This window comes from Sycon ciliatum, chromosome 13 (genome assembly GCF_964019385.1).
Source record: "Sycon ciliatum chromosome 13, ocSycCili1.1, whole genome shotgun sequence".
Classification (NCBI taxonomy): Eukaryota; Metazoa; Porifera; class Calcarea; order Leucosolenida; family Sycettidae; genus Sycon; species Sycon ciliatum.
The window spans coordinates 8,384,000-8,401,899 of NC_088655.1; the positions used below are offsets into that span (position 1 = coordinate 8,384,000).

Here is a 17,900-nt window from a genome sequence, read left to right on the forward strand (position 1 = left end):
GTTCGACACAGGCAGCCAGGCAGCGCACAGCAACGCCAACAGCCAGCGTGCCGTCAGCAGGTGCGGCACTGCACATCCTGCAAGAGCCAGCTGCGCCTCTACGCGCGTCCGGTGGAATGGCGTTCATGACCGTGTCTGCCACACTAGTCAACAAGGACCGCCAGATACAGGTGACCGCCCTGCTCGACTCAGCATCATCAACGAGTTACGTCACCGAGTCTGTGGCCCAGGAGCTTGGACTTACGGGTCCTCAAGAGTCATTGCAGACCACAGTACTCGGAGGGAAGACAGTTAGTGGTACCCGACCACACATCAATGTCGGTGTCCAGACTCAAGACGGCAGACTGGCCCAATTTAGTGCGTGGGTGCTGCCAGCTGTAACGCCAATGAGTACGGTGGACTGGGCCCAGAACAGCGACACGTTGGCAGGAAACATCGAATTCCAGCCGTTGCCGTCTCCCACAGTGGGCATTCTGATCGGTCTGAATGCAGCAGAGCTGCACACGTCACTGGAGGAGCGCAGCGGCCACTCAGAGAACGGACTGATTGCCCGGCGCACACCACTCGGTTGGGTGTGTTTCGGCCCCTTGGGGAACAACAGTACTGCACTGCAACATACCTGCATCGCCCTGTGCACTGAGCCTGGCGTACAAGAAGAAAGTAAGCTCGATGAGATCGTTCACAAGTTCTGGGAGACAGAAAAGGTGGGCACGGAAGCGGCAGCATCCAATGTCGAGACGCCATCGCCAGCTGATTGCCAGGCCGAGTTACACACCAACGACACTGTGCGGTATGAAGACGGGCGCTACACGATGTCCATTCCATGGGCGAGCAGCCAGTCACAGCCTCAGCTGACCTCCTACCGCATCATGGCCGAGCAGCGGTTGAGGTCCTTGGAGAAAGCACTGGACAAGCGACCAGCAGTGAAGAAGCAGTATCACGAGGTCATAAACAGTCATATTGAGAAAGGCTACGTCAGCATGGTACCTACTGAGCAAGCTGACGGAGAGGACCAATGGTATCTGCCGCACTTTCCGGTGGTACGCGACGATAAGAGTACCACGAAAGTCAGAATTGTCTTTGACGCAGCGGCAGAGTGCAACGGTGTCTCGATTAACGACGAGATGTTGACCGGTCCAGCGCTGCAAAACGACATATCCTCTGTGCTGCTGCGCTTTTGTATCGAGCCAGTTGCTCTGGTAGCGGACATCGCTGAAATGTTCCCGCAAGTCGTTCTCGCAGAAAGTGACAGGAAATACCATCGTTTCCTGTGGAGGGTGGATGGAGAAGTCTGTGTGTTTGAGTGGAACCGGCTAGTGTTCGGCATAAAGGCATCCCCCTTCCTGGCAGGCAAGGCGGTCAAGAAGACCCTGGAACACTTTGGTGACGGGTACTCTGCAGCAGCGGTGGAAGCCATCGACAAGTCCACGTATGTGGACGACCTGCTGAGCTCGGCTGCATCCGACGAAGCTGCGCGCAACACCCAGCAGCAAACGCAGTGTCTCCTAGCGCAGGGTGGGTTCCACTTGCGGAAGTGGTTTTCGAACAGTGCAGCCGTCATGGAGCCCATCCCAGAGGCCGACCGCGCCAAGGAAGTGGTGTTAAACTTGGGTGAGCGAGATGCTCACAGCTGCCTACCAACAGTGAAGACACTCGGCGTTAGCTGGCATGCACAGTCCGACACGTTCACCTTCCGCTACCAGCAGACCAAGCAGAGCCCAACGAAGTACTCGGAGGGAAGACAGTTAGTGGTACCCGACCACACATCAATGTCGGTGTCCAGACTCAAGACGGCAGACTGGCCCAATTTAGTGCGTGGGTGCTGCCAGCTGTAACGCCAATGAGTACGGTGGACTGGGCCCAGAACAGCGACACGTTGGCAGGAAACATCGAATTCCAGCCGTTGCCGTCTCCCACAGTGGGCATTCTGATCGGTCTGAATGCAGCAGAGCTGCACACGTCACTGGAGGAGCGCAGCGGCCACTCAGAGAACGGACTGATTGCCCGGCGCACACCACTCGGTTGGGTGTGTTTCGGCCCCTTGGGGAACAACAGTACTGCACTGCAACATACCTGCATCGCCCTGTGCACTGAGCCTGGCGTACAAGAAGAAAGTAAGCTCGATGAGATCGTTCACAAGTTCTGGGAGACAGAAAAGGTGGGCACGGAAGCGGCAGCATCCAATGTCGAGACGCCATCGCCAGCTGATTGCCAGGCCGAGTTACACACCAACGACACTGTGCGGTATGAAGACGGGCGCTACACGATGTCCATTCCATGGGCGAGCAGCCAGTCACAGCCTCAGCTGACCTCCTACCGCATCATGGCCGAGCAGCGGTTGAGGTCCTTGGAGAAAGCACTGGACAAGCGACCAGCAGTGAAGAAGCAGTATCACGAGGTCATAAACAGTCATATTGAGAAAGGCTACGTCAGCATGGTACCTACTGAGCAAGCTGACGGAGAGGACCAATGGTATCTGCCGCACTTTCCGGTGGTACGCGACGATAAGAGTACCACGAAAGTCAGAATTGTCTTTGACGCAGCGGCAGAGTGCAACGGTGTCTCGATTAACGACGAGATGTTGACCGGTCCAGCGCTGCAAAACGACATATCCTCTGTGCTGCTGCGCTTTTGTATCGAGCCAGTTGCTCTGGTAGCGGACATCGCTGAAATGTTCCCGCAAGTCGTTCTCGCAGAAAGTGACAGGAAATACCATCGTTTCCTGTGGAGGGTGGATGGAGAAGTCTGTGTGTTTGAGTGGAACCGGCTAGTGTTCGGCATAAAGGCATCCCCCTTCCTGGCAGGCAAGGCGGTCAAGAAGACCCTGGAACACTTTGGTGACGGGTACTCTGCAGCAGCGGTGGAAGCCATCGACAAGTCCACGTATGTGGACGACCTGCTGAGCTCGGCTGCATCCGACGAAGCTGCGCGCAACACCCAGCAGCAAACGCAGTGTCTCCTAGCGCAGGGTGGGTTCCACTTGCGGAAGTGGTTTTCGAACAGTGCAGCCGTCATGGAGCCCATCCCAGAGGCCGACCGCGCCAAGGAAGTGGTGTTAAACTTGGGTGAGCGAGATGCTCACAGCTGCCTACCAACAGTGAAGACACTCGGCGTTAGCTGGCATGCACAGTCCGACACGTTCACCTTCCGCTACCAGCAGACCAAGCAGAGCCCAACGAAGCGTTCAGTGCTGAGCGGGCTGTCGACTGTGTTCGACCCGAGAGGCCAGATCGTGCCATTCACGATCCGGGCACGCATTCTTTTCCAGGACTTGTGTCTACTCGGTGTTGGCTGGGATGAGCAACTCCCTAGCGCAGAGACGAAGAAATGGCAAGCCTGGTTCGGTGAGCTGTCAGCTCTCTCAGGAGTTCAGGCTCCACGCAGCTTCAAGGCACCAGGTGCACCAGAGAGCCAGCTGTCGGTTCACACCTTTGTTGACGCATCTGATCGAGCTATTGCCGCGTCAGCATACGTGCGTGCAGTGGACGCTACCGGCAACGTCAGAGTAACTCTGGCAATGGCCAAGGCAAAGCCAGCTCCAATTCGCCGACAGAGCATCCCTCAACTTGAGCTACGTGGTGCGGTACTCGGTATCCGCGTGAGCCAGCACCTGGAGCAAGCCATTGGGATACCCATTAGCCAGCACACATTCTGGACAGACTCGATGAATGTGCTTGGCTGGATCCGCAACCATAGCAGGCGGTACAAGGTTGACATCGGCAAAAGAGTATCACTCATCCAGGAAGTGACCAGCGTCAAGCAGTGGCACCACATCAGCGGCAAGAATAACCCAGCTGACAAAGCGACGCGTGGCCTACTAGCAGAGGACTTGGCCAACGACACGTTGTGGTGGAACGGTCCTGCCTTCCTATCCAGCGCACCAGAGGATGACTGGCCCAAGCTTCCAGACTCTGTTCCGACAGCCGAGTTACCTGGCCAGTTGAAGCGGATGATTGAGGCCACACTAGTCACGGTACCAGCAGAGGACGAGCAGCAAACTAGCCGACTCAACCCGGTCAACTTTAGCAGCTGGCTACGACTTGTGCGGGTCACCGCATGGTGCAAACGTTTTGCGGACAACTGCCGACACCGCCAAGCTCAGCCAGCAGACCCTACAGCGCAGCAGTCATCCAGCGCTACATCCAGCATCAGTGTCGCACGCGATGGCAGCCGTCCGACTCGCAAGGCCTTGAAGCGAAGGCACGCCCTGCCAGCAGTAGAAGTGCCCGAGCTCTCAGTGAGCGAAGTTCGCAATGCTGAATTCCACTGGTTTGCCAACGCTCAGCAGGACTCTCACAGTGACGTCATCAAGGCCCAGCGCAGCGGTCAACCATTGCCCAAGGCGCATGCACTTAGCCATCTGATGCCAGAGTGGGATGGAGACGCGAAGCCAGGGCTTCTCCGCATGAACGGGCACCTGAAACCGCTCAACATTTGCCCAGTGGAGCCCGGCGACCCATCATCCTGCCAGGCAAGCACCCTGTTACGGCTCTATTTATTGCGCATGAGGATGTGAAGTGCAAGCATGTGGCTGGAAAGAACCACTTACTGGCAAACCTCAACGGCGAGTTCTGGGTGGTTGGTGGTCTCGGCGCTGTCAAGGCTCACCGACGTTTCTGCCCTGGCTGCAAGTTACAGTGGGCCAAGCCAGCTGAGCAGTTGATGGCGCCGTTGCCAAGCTTCAGAACAGCAGAACCTGTACGTGCGTTTCACCGAGCGGGCGTGGATTTCGCAGGGCCATTCCTGACGAAGCAAGGTCGTGGCAGGGTCAAGACCAAGCGCTATCTGTGCGTCTTCACCTGCCTCCAGTCAAGAGCAGTGCACCTGGAGATGGCATACTCCCTCCACACTGATGGTTTCCTGCTGGCTCTGAGTAGATTTGTGAAGCGACGCGGTCGACCGGCTCTGATTGTGTCGGACAACGGCACAATTTCGTAGCTGCGGAAAAGGAGTTGCGGGATGCAGTCGAGCAGCTGAATTCCGGCAGAGTGAGCGCTGCACTCGCATCGGAGCACATCGAGTGGCGTTTCAACCCCCCACAGGCGCCCCATCATGGGGGCGTGTTTGAGTCGATGGTGAAGTGCGCCAAGCGTGCGTTGCGTGGAATCCTGGAGCACGGAGACTGCACAGACGAGGAGCTGAGTACGGCGTTCATAGTTGTGGAAGCATTCCTCAACACCAGGCCGCTCACGACGATAAGCTCAGATCCGAGTGACCTCACCCCACTCACGCCACAGCATTTCCTCACCAGCCATGCCGACCTGTTGCTGGCACTTGAGGAACTGGCTGATCAAGCTGATCGCGTGAATCCAAGACATCACTGGAAAGCAGTTCAGCGACTGAGTAAGGACGTCTGGGACAGGTGGCTGAAGGAGCTCGTCCCAGCGCTCAACCTGCGTCAACGATGGCGCAATCTGCACCGCAATGTACGTGTTGGTGAAGTAGTGCTATTCTTGGAACCTGGCACTCCGAGAGGGAAGTGGCCACTCGCGAGAATACTGCAAGTGTACCCAGGCAAAGATGGCAACGTACGGGCGGTCGACATTCTCGTCCGCGGCAAGACCTATCGCCAACCAATCAATGTGCTCGTCCCACTGGAGGTGGATTCTGAGTAAGCCACCTGTACTATGCTCGTTCCGCAAGAGGTGGATTCTGAGTATGCTGTGTTCGTGTTAGTATTGTGCTCGTTCTGCAAGAGGTGGATTCTGAGTATGCTGTGTTCGTATGAGCTCGTTCCGCAAGAGGTGGATTCTGAGTAAGTTATGTTATCTCTATTGCCTCACTCAATCACTGTTCGTGAGGGAGGGTGGTGATGTACAGAACTATCACATGTCACATGTTGCACGTTGATACTATTAGTGTATTGTAGTTACGAATTGTGTACAGAACTGTCACATGCTGCAAGGGCAGTATTGTCAAGACCTGCTAGGTCGCTTGCAATATTGGTGCGGTGCGTATTACTGCTATGCATTTCGCGAGTGTAATATTTATTTGTTAGTCTGTTAGATCTGTTACATCACGAGTGCATATCCGTTACGTCTACGTCGAGACACATTTTACGATACAGTAATTGCTATGCGTGTTCGTACCACGACATGTTCACGAGCGGAATATCTTGTGAATCGTGCTAATTTATTATAAGTAGAATTGTTGACACACTAATTTGGTTGCAATGTACATGTACTTACTAGTACTTGATCCGTGGCATTATCGCCATCCGCGGCAACTCCGCTACGATCTACTTGGCGAAACTTACTCTCGCTGACAGGGTGTGCTGTCACCCTGTCGCTGGGTGCAAGCACCCCTTGACAGACACTGTTTTCACCTCCGTAATCAACAATTCTTTAGTCTTTCACTTCAGCACATTGCTAGTTTCTGTTTTGTTCTGCATTCAAATTATGATTGCTTTTCTTTTTGTTGCACCTGCACTCCGCGCTGCACGTGCACGCGGACTTTGGCAGTCGCCATAATAATTATTAGTATCTCTATGGCTACGGCATGCATTTTCTGTACGCTGCATTTTCTCTCTATGCCACGTCGTTGTGTACATGCATGCGGCGCAAGCCAATGCACGCACGCGGGCACGTTTTGCTGAGAACAGCGATTTGAGAGAGAGTTTTTGTCAAGTTTTGAGAGAATGGTGGTTAGCTTCTTGCCCAGATTAGTGACAGTTGTGGTTGTTGTTTGCCTTTGCGTTTTCCTGGTTTCATTCTCTGCATTTTAGTTGTGTTCCATGTCTGCATGTTGTTTTCCGAGTGTCAGTTCACTACACCAGAGTTCGAACAATTAGAATTTAATACAGTCTTCACCGAAAGGGAAAGAGTCGTAAACAGTGTACTCTGCTAACAAATGCTGTGATGCAAGCGTGAACCACTTTACATGCAGTTATAACTGCTCTGACAACCACTGTCAACTGGCTACTCACTACACTGTATTCGTAGTGAGGGTAACATAGATGCAGCTAACGAGGTTTGCACCTTGTCAGGCATTGCTTGTGATACTTACTAAGTCACCCTCGCTGTCACGTGCTGCATCTGCCACCCTGGTATCTCAGGCATGGTGGTGACCTTGTACAAGCGAAACTTCCTAAACTGGTTGTGTTTCTCAACACAATTGCATAGCCAGTTTTGTTGCGCATCTGCAATCTTTACTTTCTTCTGATTATGTACTTCAAATAGGGAAGTGTGTTTTTAAAAGGATCTGGGAACTACACAGCTCAATAAGACCTTTTTGGTTTCTAGGGATGACACTGCCACATCAAAAGACCATATGAAAAGGCTACATGAAAGGCGTCAGATGCCGCTTCTTTACGGATGGAGAGGAAAATTCAGATCCACCAATTACAGTATATGGGCAAAGGTGAAAACCCATTTTCTGCATCAATGTTGCCCTGTTTTCCAGACCTCGTGTTCCCAACTCACTGTGGTGTACAGCACAGTTGAAGCAATCCTCTTCAAGTCAGGACTTCATCATGATACATATACCTGTCATTGCACAATCATGGTCTGAGAACTCACTCACTGGGCCGGCCTGGCTCATTATGTTGGAAATGGTGCAGTACATTTCACTGAATGTTACCTCGGACTGATTCAACTGTTCTATACTTCATTGTTGAGTAATGCATGCGTAGAACTTACAGTGGTGAAGTGGATAGGAAAATCCCACAGCTTCCATCAGGAGCGTGATGCTCAGCATGGCCTGATACATTCAACAGGAAAGAACAGAAAACATAATTAAAAAAACTATCCATGTCTCTGTGCAGAAGTATTCGATTATAGGAATGGGTATCAAATATTAAAGGTTAGCATAACACACATACCCAACCAGTCATGTGTGCATTATCCACAGAGAAAATGATTCTCTTTTTTTCGTATAGAATCCCATGCAAACAGAAGTTCTCTTTGAGACCTGAGCAAGCCCATAGATCAAGTTGTGTTGCAAGATAGTGTGAAGTAGACATTTGCACACAAGTAAACTAACACTAGCATACAGGGAGCACACATGGTGTATTGAGCACATTCAACTTTACCAGCATCAGCTTGCCGAGCAGCAGTGGACTGACTGGCTTGATCAGAGTGTGACTGGCTGCTCGAAGGAACGCTGTCTGCAGAGTCTGATTGAACAGTGGATGCAGTAGCGCCGGTGGAGACCGGCTGGATGGCTTGCACCCGACGCTTCCGGAATATGTCCGGGTAATCGGTGGCCAGCTGCAGTGCGGAGAGTAACAAATATACAAACAAGCGACAAACATTGCGCTGACATCAACATCAGCTAGTGTCCATATCATCCACACCACTGAGAATCAAATCAACGAGAGGCACACGGCCAGCACACGGCCAGAACACGACCAGCACACGACCAGCACACAACCAGCACACGACCGAGAATGCATTGTGAAATGTGTAATGGTAAGTGATAGATATTTTGTTAGTAAAATTGTGAGACAACTTGCAAACTTCAGCAGAGAGACAGAGAGACAGAGAGAGTCAGATAGAGAGACAGAGAGACAGAGAGAGTCAGATAGAGACTGAGACAGGGGGGGGGGATACTGAGAGATCGAGAGAGAGACAGAGAGAGAAAGAGAGAGAGAGAGAGAGAGAGAGAGAGAGAGAGAGAGAGAGGAGGGAGAGAGAGAGAGAGAGAGAGAGAGAGATAGAGAGAGAGAGAGAGAGAGAGAGAGAGAGGCAGAGAGAGACAAAGAGACAGAGAGACTAAGAGAGAGAGGGAGAGAAAGAGAGAGAGAGAGAGAAAGAAAGAGAAAGAGAGAGAGAGAGAGAGAGAGAGAGAGAGAGAGAGAGAGAGAAGGGGGGGAGAGAGTGAGAGAGAGAGTGAGAGAGGGAAAGAGGGAGACTGAGGGAGACTGAGAGAGAGACTGAGAGAGAGGGGCATACACAACAGGCGATCACACTCACCAGTTCTTCATGCTGCCGTAGCACGTTGCAGATCTTTGCAAAGCGCTGGGCGTTCGGTGATTTCACTAGCAGCTGGTGAAGCTTGGTTGAGGTGTGATGGTAGTCGGTAACTGCCCAGCTGTGGACCAATGCTGCTGCAGCGTGTAGATGATTACTGTACACACATGATGAAGATGATGATGTAAGGCCCAGGCAGGTGGCTAGTGCAGGCAGGTCGGACTCACCAAGGCTTTCTCGGACGGACTCAAAGGACTTTGCAGAGAGCAGTGAAGCATGGTTGACCGGCCATTCGAGAAGAAGCGGGGCACGATCAACGTAACTGTAGGTAATGGAGAGAATACCCTGTGTAGCTACGGATGATCGGACTTGCTCTGCATCGTACACAGCGAAATCAAACTTGGTGCTTGGCTCGTGGAGGTGCTGACGAATAGAAGCAGAGCTGAGGATGCTCGTGGAGTAATTAGTGCCCGGACTATACTGTGCAGCGAGCCTCTCAAACACCTTACGCAACAGAGCCAGCAGACAATAGCCATCTAGCGTATCTTCAACAGGCGCATGGACAACAGCAACAGCTTGGCGCAGGCTGTCCGTGACGGAGATGCAACCACGGGCTGTGGAATGGACTGGAGTCACTACCACCAGATTCTTCCAGAGCTCAGCAGGAATGCCGTGAAGCTCGTGGAAATAGGCGTACAGCTCTGTCTGCAGCCGGATAACAAGAGCAGTGGAGAAGCAGTGCTGAGTCGTGAAAGAGACTCCTGCGCACACCGACCGAGGTGATGAATCTTTCTTGGCCAGTGGGCCGAGGCAGTTGTCAGCGGTCGGAAGACGGCTGGGTGCCAGGATCCTTTCTTTCTCCTGGAGCAACACACCTAGCTGTATTACCATCTGCAGCAGCAGAGGGCCCTGACCTTCTGCTCCTTCGCAGCTGTTAAGCTTGGCCAGGACTTTCTGGACCTTTGCAACACCATCTTTGAAGTGGAGCATATCTTCGTCGTCAAGCCCAGGTGGTGCGAAAATGAGACCAATGACCGTGGAGAGCAACCAGTTGGGTCGGTTAACAATGATGTCGTCCAGCTCAGGTGATGAGAAAGAAACAATCTAGAAACAAAAACACGATATGCAAACCCATACACACAGCAACACACATAGTTGTAAGCCGACGCACGATATATGCCCAAACATGGATGCACACACATTCCACACGCATGTGCAGACAGGATATTAAAAAAGCCAAATACCTCCAAAACAAAACAAAACGAAGCAAGTCAACCAGTCAATCCTCGACGTGTCATGACAGCACACCTCGCCTGACCCCACATTGAGTGGCAATGAGAAACTGTTGAATGAACCATCCTAAGTTCAAAATGAACAAACATGCAAAAATTATACTGACCATATGTCATTTGTATACAATAAATGAGGAGGCCTTGGGTTTATTAGTCATAAACCCAAGGCCGGAGCATTTATTGTATTTAGAATCAACCAGTAAAAACTCCTACTCAATCTTCAACAACAAAATTAGTGGACAGCTGTTATTTGTGTTGCTATGACAACTCGTGTGCTGGACGAGTATTTGTTGTCATTGGTTCAATTTCTTTTACTCTTCATAGGCTATCAGATCATTTTCCTTATTCGGTCTATTTATAACCAGTATCTATAATGAGAGTGTGGTCTGTCTCCATGGTTACCGGTGTCATTTCATAACTATAGTCACTGCTCCTTGTTAGACCTTATCTGGAAGGCCCATTCTTTCATATTCCAACAGCAGCCAAGGGAGCTAGCTCTCTTGGTTATGCGGACTGGGTCCGATCCTGAAAAAGCTGTTTTTATGAACTGTTTTTATGAACTGTTTTTATTGGATAGGATATGATTATGTTGAATAAACGAGGTTTGTGTCAATGGGAGATTGACTTGGAGTTTTTACGAGTTGATTGTAAGATGACATAAATGAATACATGCGCACACAAAATGGACGTAAGGGAAACGGGTACAGATGCCCTGGCTTGAGTTGCGCGGAAATCAGTGCCGTAATCTCTCATGGACACAAATACAACCCTCTTGTGCCAGCCAAAGCAGGACTAAAAATTTCAAACTTTGGAGCAGGGTGCAGGTTTTCGCGCTCTGAGGGTCCCACAGTTTCTCGCCAGGAACACCGGCATCAGGCCGGCCTGGTTTCAAACATTAGGATTTAGGTATTAGTTTGTAGTAGTAGTAGAAAACTAGGTAGGCATCTGATAGCGTTGGGTCACCTCCGCCATGCCTCCAACTAAATCTGCCGTTCGTGGACTGGCGGATTCCGAGGTAAAGCTGTTGTGCTCCCTCCCCGGGATCGAGTCGTCGGTAGTAGATGTGATGAAGACGTTAGCAGCATTGGTAACGGAGTCCGCAGACCACGAAGAACGACTGAATAACAGAATTGACGACTTATCGAGGCAAATTGCAGGGCTGAACGAGGAGGTTGTCGCCCTCAGGGAGTCCGCCATTGCTTCTCCTCGGCCTGCCACAGCTGACGAACCCCAGAGAACTCGTACTCCGCAGAGTCGACGGCGTACCCGTACGCGCAAGGGCCAGGCCCAGGATGCCACGCGGGACCAGTCCCAGGATGCCACGCGGGCCACGACTGATGAGGGCGACGTGCAGCATGCTGGCCAGCGCAACTTGGAGCTGGAGGACGACGACAACGAGCCCCAGACCCTGGACATCATTGCTGACGACAGCTGGCAATTAGTTGCACCGGAACCCCCCAGGGCCAAGAAAACAGTAATCTTTGTGGGCAACCTAGGTACAAACTGCTCTGAAGAGAGCATCAAAACTTTCGTGAAGCGGCGCGCTGAGGCAGTGGGATCAACGGCCAGTGTTCACAACAGCAGCATCCACACAACGCAGACGGGAAAGGTGTCAGCTAGGATTTGTATAGATGCCACAGACCTGAGCCTCGTGACAACTCCGGACTTCTGGCCAAGGCCTCTATACGCCCGGCCATGGGAGTACCGAGACCGCCCGAAGCCCAATCGACAACACTCTGCCGGCGCTGCGAGAGGTGACCCTACACTGGATGGTGCTGACAGCGCTGACAGCGACAGCACGGCATCTGCTGGCACCCCGCAATGATCAGTGGAGCTCCGCCGCTCCGCTGGCTGGTGACCAATGCATTTGGCCTCACCAACAAGCTGGGAGAGCTGCAGCATGCACTGCTCAACGATAACGTCGACATAGCGGTTATCACAGAAACGAAGTTCTCGACCCAGACCGTAGCCTCTGAGACAATATTTCCAGGATACTCGCCTCCCATCCGACGTGACCGGGATGCATTTGGTGGCGGCATTGCTGTATGGGTGAAGTCCGGCCTCCCAGTAGTGCACCTCGACCAGATTCCCACTGATGACCACGAAGTCCTCTGGCTCGCCGTGAGTCTTTCCACGCAACAATCTGTTGTTATCGGTGATCGGTGCCTTGTATCGGCCTGGATCCTGTGCGGACAACGACACCTGTCTGATTGAGTATCTTGGACCTGCACTAGACGTGGCCCGCACTCACGGCACTCACATAGTGCTAGCTGGGGATTTTAATGTCCATCACGAGACTTGGCTCTGCAGCAGCAAAACAACTGTAGCTGGAGAGGCCTTAGAAGAATTGTGTGCTGAGCATCAACTCCACCAGCATGTCTTGCAGCCGACTAGGGGTCTGAACACCCTGGACCTCATCCTCTCCAACATGCCCGTTCCTATCGACACCACTGTCAAAGCGCCACTTGGTCGCTCTGACCATGGGGTTGTTCTTGCCGACTTTTACCTCACCCCTGATGCTGAGCAAGCTACCTCCAGGACTGTCTGGCGCTACAATCAGGCAGACTGGGGGCGCCTGCGGGCCTTCTATCGCACTACTGACAGGTCCACCATCGTGACTGACGACCCTGAAGAGTCCTGCAGGAAGCTAAGTGACGTCATCTCCAGTGGCATGCAGAAATTTATCCCCGCCAAGCAGCTTGTTACCCGCCCAGCAGACCCCAAATGGTGGACTCCTGAGTGCACCACAGCATTGAGCACTAAAGACAAGGCATGGAAGGCCTGGAGACACAATATTTTCAGCGAAGCCCACAAGGCTTGCTTCATGCGCTCAGTAGAAGATGCTATCCTCGCGAATGTGCGAGCTCGCACATCCTGGGAACTGAGAGTTCGTCGGAAACTGTCACGCGGAGGCCTGAAAGACAAGCAATGGTGGTCGGTGCTCAAATCTGCTGCTGGCGCCAGTCATGGCTCGTCTATACCATGCTTGGTAGATGACGCTGGTCACCAACTCCGTATGAATGCTGCCAAAGCGAACTGCCTTGGTCGCTACTTCGCCAATAAATGTAGCCTTGGAGATGATGACTTGGGCCCGGGGGATCTCCCTCATGTTCGCCAACCCGGGGTCACCCCACTTAGCCGAATCCACTTCCGCCTGCAAACAGTGAAACGCCTCCTGAACCAGCTCGACGTTGGCAAGGCGTCCGGCCCGGACAACATCCCTGCCCGAGTGCTCAAAGAGTGCTCCCATGAACTTGCATCGCCTCTCACGTCTCTCTTCGCCCTGTGCTTCCGTAAGGGGGTCCAGCCAGAGGCTTGGAAGAGTGCTCGAGTTGTGCCAGTCTACAAGAAGGGCAGCCTATCCAACCCTAAGAATTACCGCCCAGTCTCCCTCCTCCCCATCATCTCCAAAGTGATGGAGCGTATTGTGAACTGTCAAATTGTGAATCACCTTGAAAAACATCATCTCTTGTCAACCAAGCAGTACGGATTTCGCAGTGGCCTTGGAACAGCGGACCTACTAGCAGTGCTTGGGCATGATTGGTCGCTGGCAGCTGGTTCTGGTGGCTGTGCCCACGTCCTGGCTGTCGACATTGCTGGTGCGTTTGACCGCGTGTCGCACCCCGGCGTCCTACACAGAGCGGCCACTCTCGGTATTGGCGGTAGCCTGCTGCAGTGGCTACGGGACTATTTGCGGAATCGCACACTAAGCGCAATCGTCAATGGACAGGAATCTGCTCAATTCCAGATTAAAGCTGGCGTACCCCAAGGCAGCATCCTGGGACCCACCTTATTCTTGATGTATGTCAACGATGCTGAGACCTGTCTTTCCCCATCAACACGAATGGGTGTGTACGCAGATGACACCACGCTGTACACCATCATACGATCCAGACATGACTCTGCTGGCAGTATTGCAGACATGCAATCTAGCCTGGATCGATTGAGTAGCTGGGGAGAACAATGGCGGATTCGCTTTGAGCCGACAAAGTCGCAGCTGCTGCATATTGGCCACCACCGCAACCCCTGGCCACTCCCAGACCTAACGTTCGGAGCCCATGATATTCCCTGTGGGGACGAGCTGAAGCTTCTGGGAGTGACCTTCGACAGCAAACTCACCTTCAGACGCCACCTCCGCAATGTTTCTCTTCGTGCCGTAGCCCGACTAGGATTTCTGCGTCGAGCATCAAGTTTCCTTGGTCGTGAAGGACGCTTGACAACGTACAGAGGCTTCGTACGCCCTGTACTCGAATACGCACCATTGACATGGATGGGCGCAGCCAACTCTCACCTGCAAAGTCTCGACCGAGTACAGCGGAAGGCCCTTGCTATCATTGGTCCTGACGCCTTGCTGCAGAGCCTAGCTGCCCGCCGCCAAGTGTACGCTCTCACGTACATGTACAAGCTAATGTGCCTTCAAGACCATCCAGATCTCTCTGCGCTCGTGCCGCCTCGCCAGGAAGCTAGCCTCGTCCCGCGGACAAGGTCGCAGCTCCGTGTCCGCCACCAGCATCAGCTACAAGCAGTGCTCCTCCCTACGGCCCCCAACTTTCTCCAGCGTTCGTTCCCATATGGTGTAGTGGATGAATGGAACAGGCTTCCGCAAGACATGTTTCCGGATCCGATGCCCCAGTTGAAGTCTCTCCAATCCTTCAAGACGAAGGTCCATCGCCACTTGCGTCAAAAGAATTGGCTCTGGGCTACGGACTCCCTGTGAGGCTATGCCACCCGTCAATGAGCAACTACCCTCGTCCATCATCTCTTTCTTGTTTTATATTTATTTCTCTTCTCATCTCTTTCTTGTTTTATTTCTCTTCTCATCTCTTTCTTGTTTTATTTTATTTATTTATTTCTCTCTCTCTCTCCCTCCCTCTCTCTCTCTCTCTCTCTCTCTCTCTCTCTCTCTCTCTCTCTCTCTCTCTCTCTCTCTCTCTCTCTCTCTCTCTCTCTCTCTCTCTCTCTCTCTCTCTCTCTCTCTCTCTCTCTCTCTCTCTCTCTCTCTCTCTCTCTCCCTCCCTCTCCCCCCCCTCTCTCTCTCTCTCTCTCTCTCTCTCTCTCTCTCCCTTCCTCTCCCCCCCTCTCTCTCTCTCTCTCTCTCTCTCTCTCTCTCTCTCTCTCTCTCTCTCTCTCTCTCTCTCTCTCTCTCTCTCCCTCTCCCTCTCTCTCTCCCTCCCTCCCCCCTCTCTCTCTCTCTCTCTCTCTCTCTCTCTCTCTCTCTCTCTCTCTCTCTCTCTCTCTCTCTCTCTCTCTCTCTTTCTCACTTGATCTCCCTCCCTCCCTAGCTGCATTCCTAACGATGCCTGGTCGTAGGCTATGATTCCGAGACCTCCGGTCGGATGAGCCTCGCCAACCACATCGGCACATCGCCCCTACTCCCCTTTGTCTTGTTGTCCAGCGTCATTTTTTTTCAGTTGTCCTCTTCCCCTGATTATTAGTAGGGCTGTGTTTTTTAGTAAAAAAAAAAAAAAAAAAAAAAAAAACTATGCAGCACATCCTCATAGAAACTCACTGTTGAAGATCAATCCATCAAAGGTGTAAAGCACAATGCACCCGTTGGCAATCATTTCTTTATCAACCTAAAGCCAGCAATCTGTAGGTGATGTCCCCTGCTGTCAAGCCCCAGCTAGCCATATTGTGCACAGCAACACACTAAACCTGTCCCACAATTTTCACTTCACCTTGAAGTTTCCAGCAGCCTTACACCTACTAGTATCGGTGTGTAGCTGGTCTAGCACTGAATAATAGATAATATAGGATTTCAAGGCCAACATGAAGCTCGTGTTCTAATAACTGCTAATTCTTCAATATTTACAAGTATTTATTTTTGATTTGTTTTAGTTTTCTGCCATGGCTGGCTACCGCCCCCCTCCCTCCATATTGGCCTATATTCTCTGGCCATGGGAAGGTGAAATAAATAAATAAAAAATAAAAACTACAGCTAATGGCAGGATGGGCATCGTAATGTTCTAGATATGGACTTTAAAAGAAGTAGGAACAAATCAAACCGGTTACATCTTTCCCTCAAACCAACGAATAAGAACACATCCAGTTTAGGGGTTGTTGCAAACGTTTTTTTGTTGTCCCTGAGACGAGCATCATTCGTTGGAGGGGTGGGGGGGGGGGGGGAGCAAAAATCGCAAGTCGACCGACACTACGGTCAATTCATCGGAAACTGTTCCGCTGGCTTTTGATAGTTCGATGTGGGCCGAATTGAGGATCAAAAACCCACTTTAAATCTCAATAATCTCGTTCTGGGTTTGGGATTTGCTTCTCCACATATTTTGCCATGGCATACCTGTCAAAATTTTGTAAACCTGGCTTAATTTCTATTTCCCTGTTTTTGGGCTTTTCTGCCCTCAAATGTGGCAAGGAGTTATTGCACGGGTCACACAATGCAGGATGTACTGTTGTTTTCACGATATCTACAACTATGTGAGGGAGACACTAAAAAGGTAGGGTGCCAGTTTCCAATAAATCGGGGAAAAAATCACAAGTCGACCGATACTATGTATCTAATATTGACTGAGTACGAGGTCAATATAGGAAATAAAAGCCGAGTAAAAGACCGAGGTGAAGCCGAGATCTTTTACGAGGTTTTATTTCCTGTACTGACCAAAATTAAATTTCACGGTTCGCGTGAGACTCGGCTAGAAGCCGGGCTTTCCGCATCCGTAGGAACGCCACCACCCTTCAAGGATCAAGGCGCAGATGCAGCTCCTAAAGCGGTGGGAGGTGAGTAGATCTGCTCACCAGCAAGTGGTGAAAGACCAAAAATCCCATTCACTGCATCCATGTTTTCCTCGTGCCAGACCACGAGTTCCCAATTAACTGTGGGTCGCAGCAAGGCTGGAAAAAATCCTTCCGCTTCCAAGCAGGGCTTGAACCTGGTACCCTCTGTTTCTCAATCATGATCTTAGACCATCACACTATGCCTGCCTGCTGCCTGACCAAGTACAAAGTCAATATTAGATTTATCACGACAAACAGTCCGTATTTCAAATTCCACAACGATACCCTCATGAATCCCCGTTTTATGATTGCACAACTGTTGCACCACCACCTACTCATGCAGTGACAATGCTGCACTAGGCACCGTTCAACTGCGCAACCCCTAAGCAGTCAAATATAAGCAGTCAATATAGCCCTAAGGAGTGAAATATGCAGGAATATTTGACTGCTTAGGTATGGCAAAAATCTATGTGAGTCAATACTAAGGGAGTGATAAATATATGTACATGACTACATATACATGCATGCAATTTTCATCATCCAGCATAGCAAGCTGCGTTCCTTTCATAGGGACTGGAGGGTGTGCGAGTAAGAAATGAGCGATGTTCATTTCAGGGACGATAAAACACTTTTGCAACGACCCCTTAGAGATGTACATGACGTACATGACATACATCATAACATGAAATACATCTACTGCAAGTAAATTGAAATTACTCTATCTGCGGAGTATGTACATACCAGCCCATACGCATTGAGGATCTTGCGATAGCGACGGATTTGTTCGGTGTTGATGCTGTCTTCATCGTCATCATACTCTACGTGGCTAGCAGCACACAACTGTCGACAGAACTCCAGATTTGTTGAGAATGGCTCTCGGATGTTGTCATGCAGTTGTGCCAGTATTTCCTCTGCCTGCCCGAGCACTTTGGGTTGCTTGCAAGATTTCTGAACATGCACATCAACACAG

At 51.4% G+C, this 17,900-nt stretch overlaps 1 protein-coding gene across 1 annotated transcript in view; it reads right to left on the reverse strand.

Annotated features, from left to right (window-relative positions):
* Positions 1–17,900, reverse strand: part of LOC135829449 (uncharacterized) — a 66,992-nt gene that overhangs the window by 28,106 nt on the left and 20,986 nt on the right. Inside the window, exons 5-8 of the mRNA XM_065341853.1 lie at positions 17,672–17,878; positions 8,913–10,013; positions 8,030–8,207; positions 7,638–7,698 (exon numbers count right to left, since the gene is read on the reverse strand). Coding sequence (XP_065197925.1) covers positions 7,638–7,698; positions 8,030–8,207; positions 8,913–10,013; positions 17,672–17,878 — 1,547 coding nt within the window. The remainder of the gene's footprint in view (positions 1–7,637; positions 7,699–8,029; positions 8,208–8,912; positions 10,014–17,671; positions 17,879–17,900) is intronic.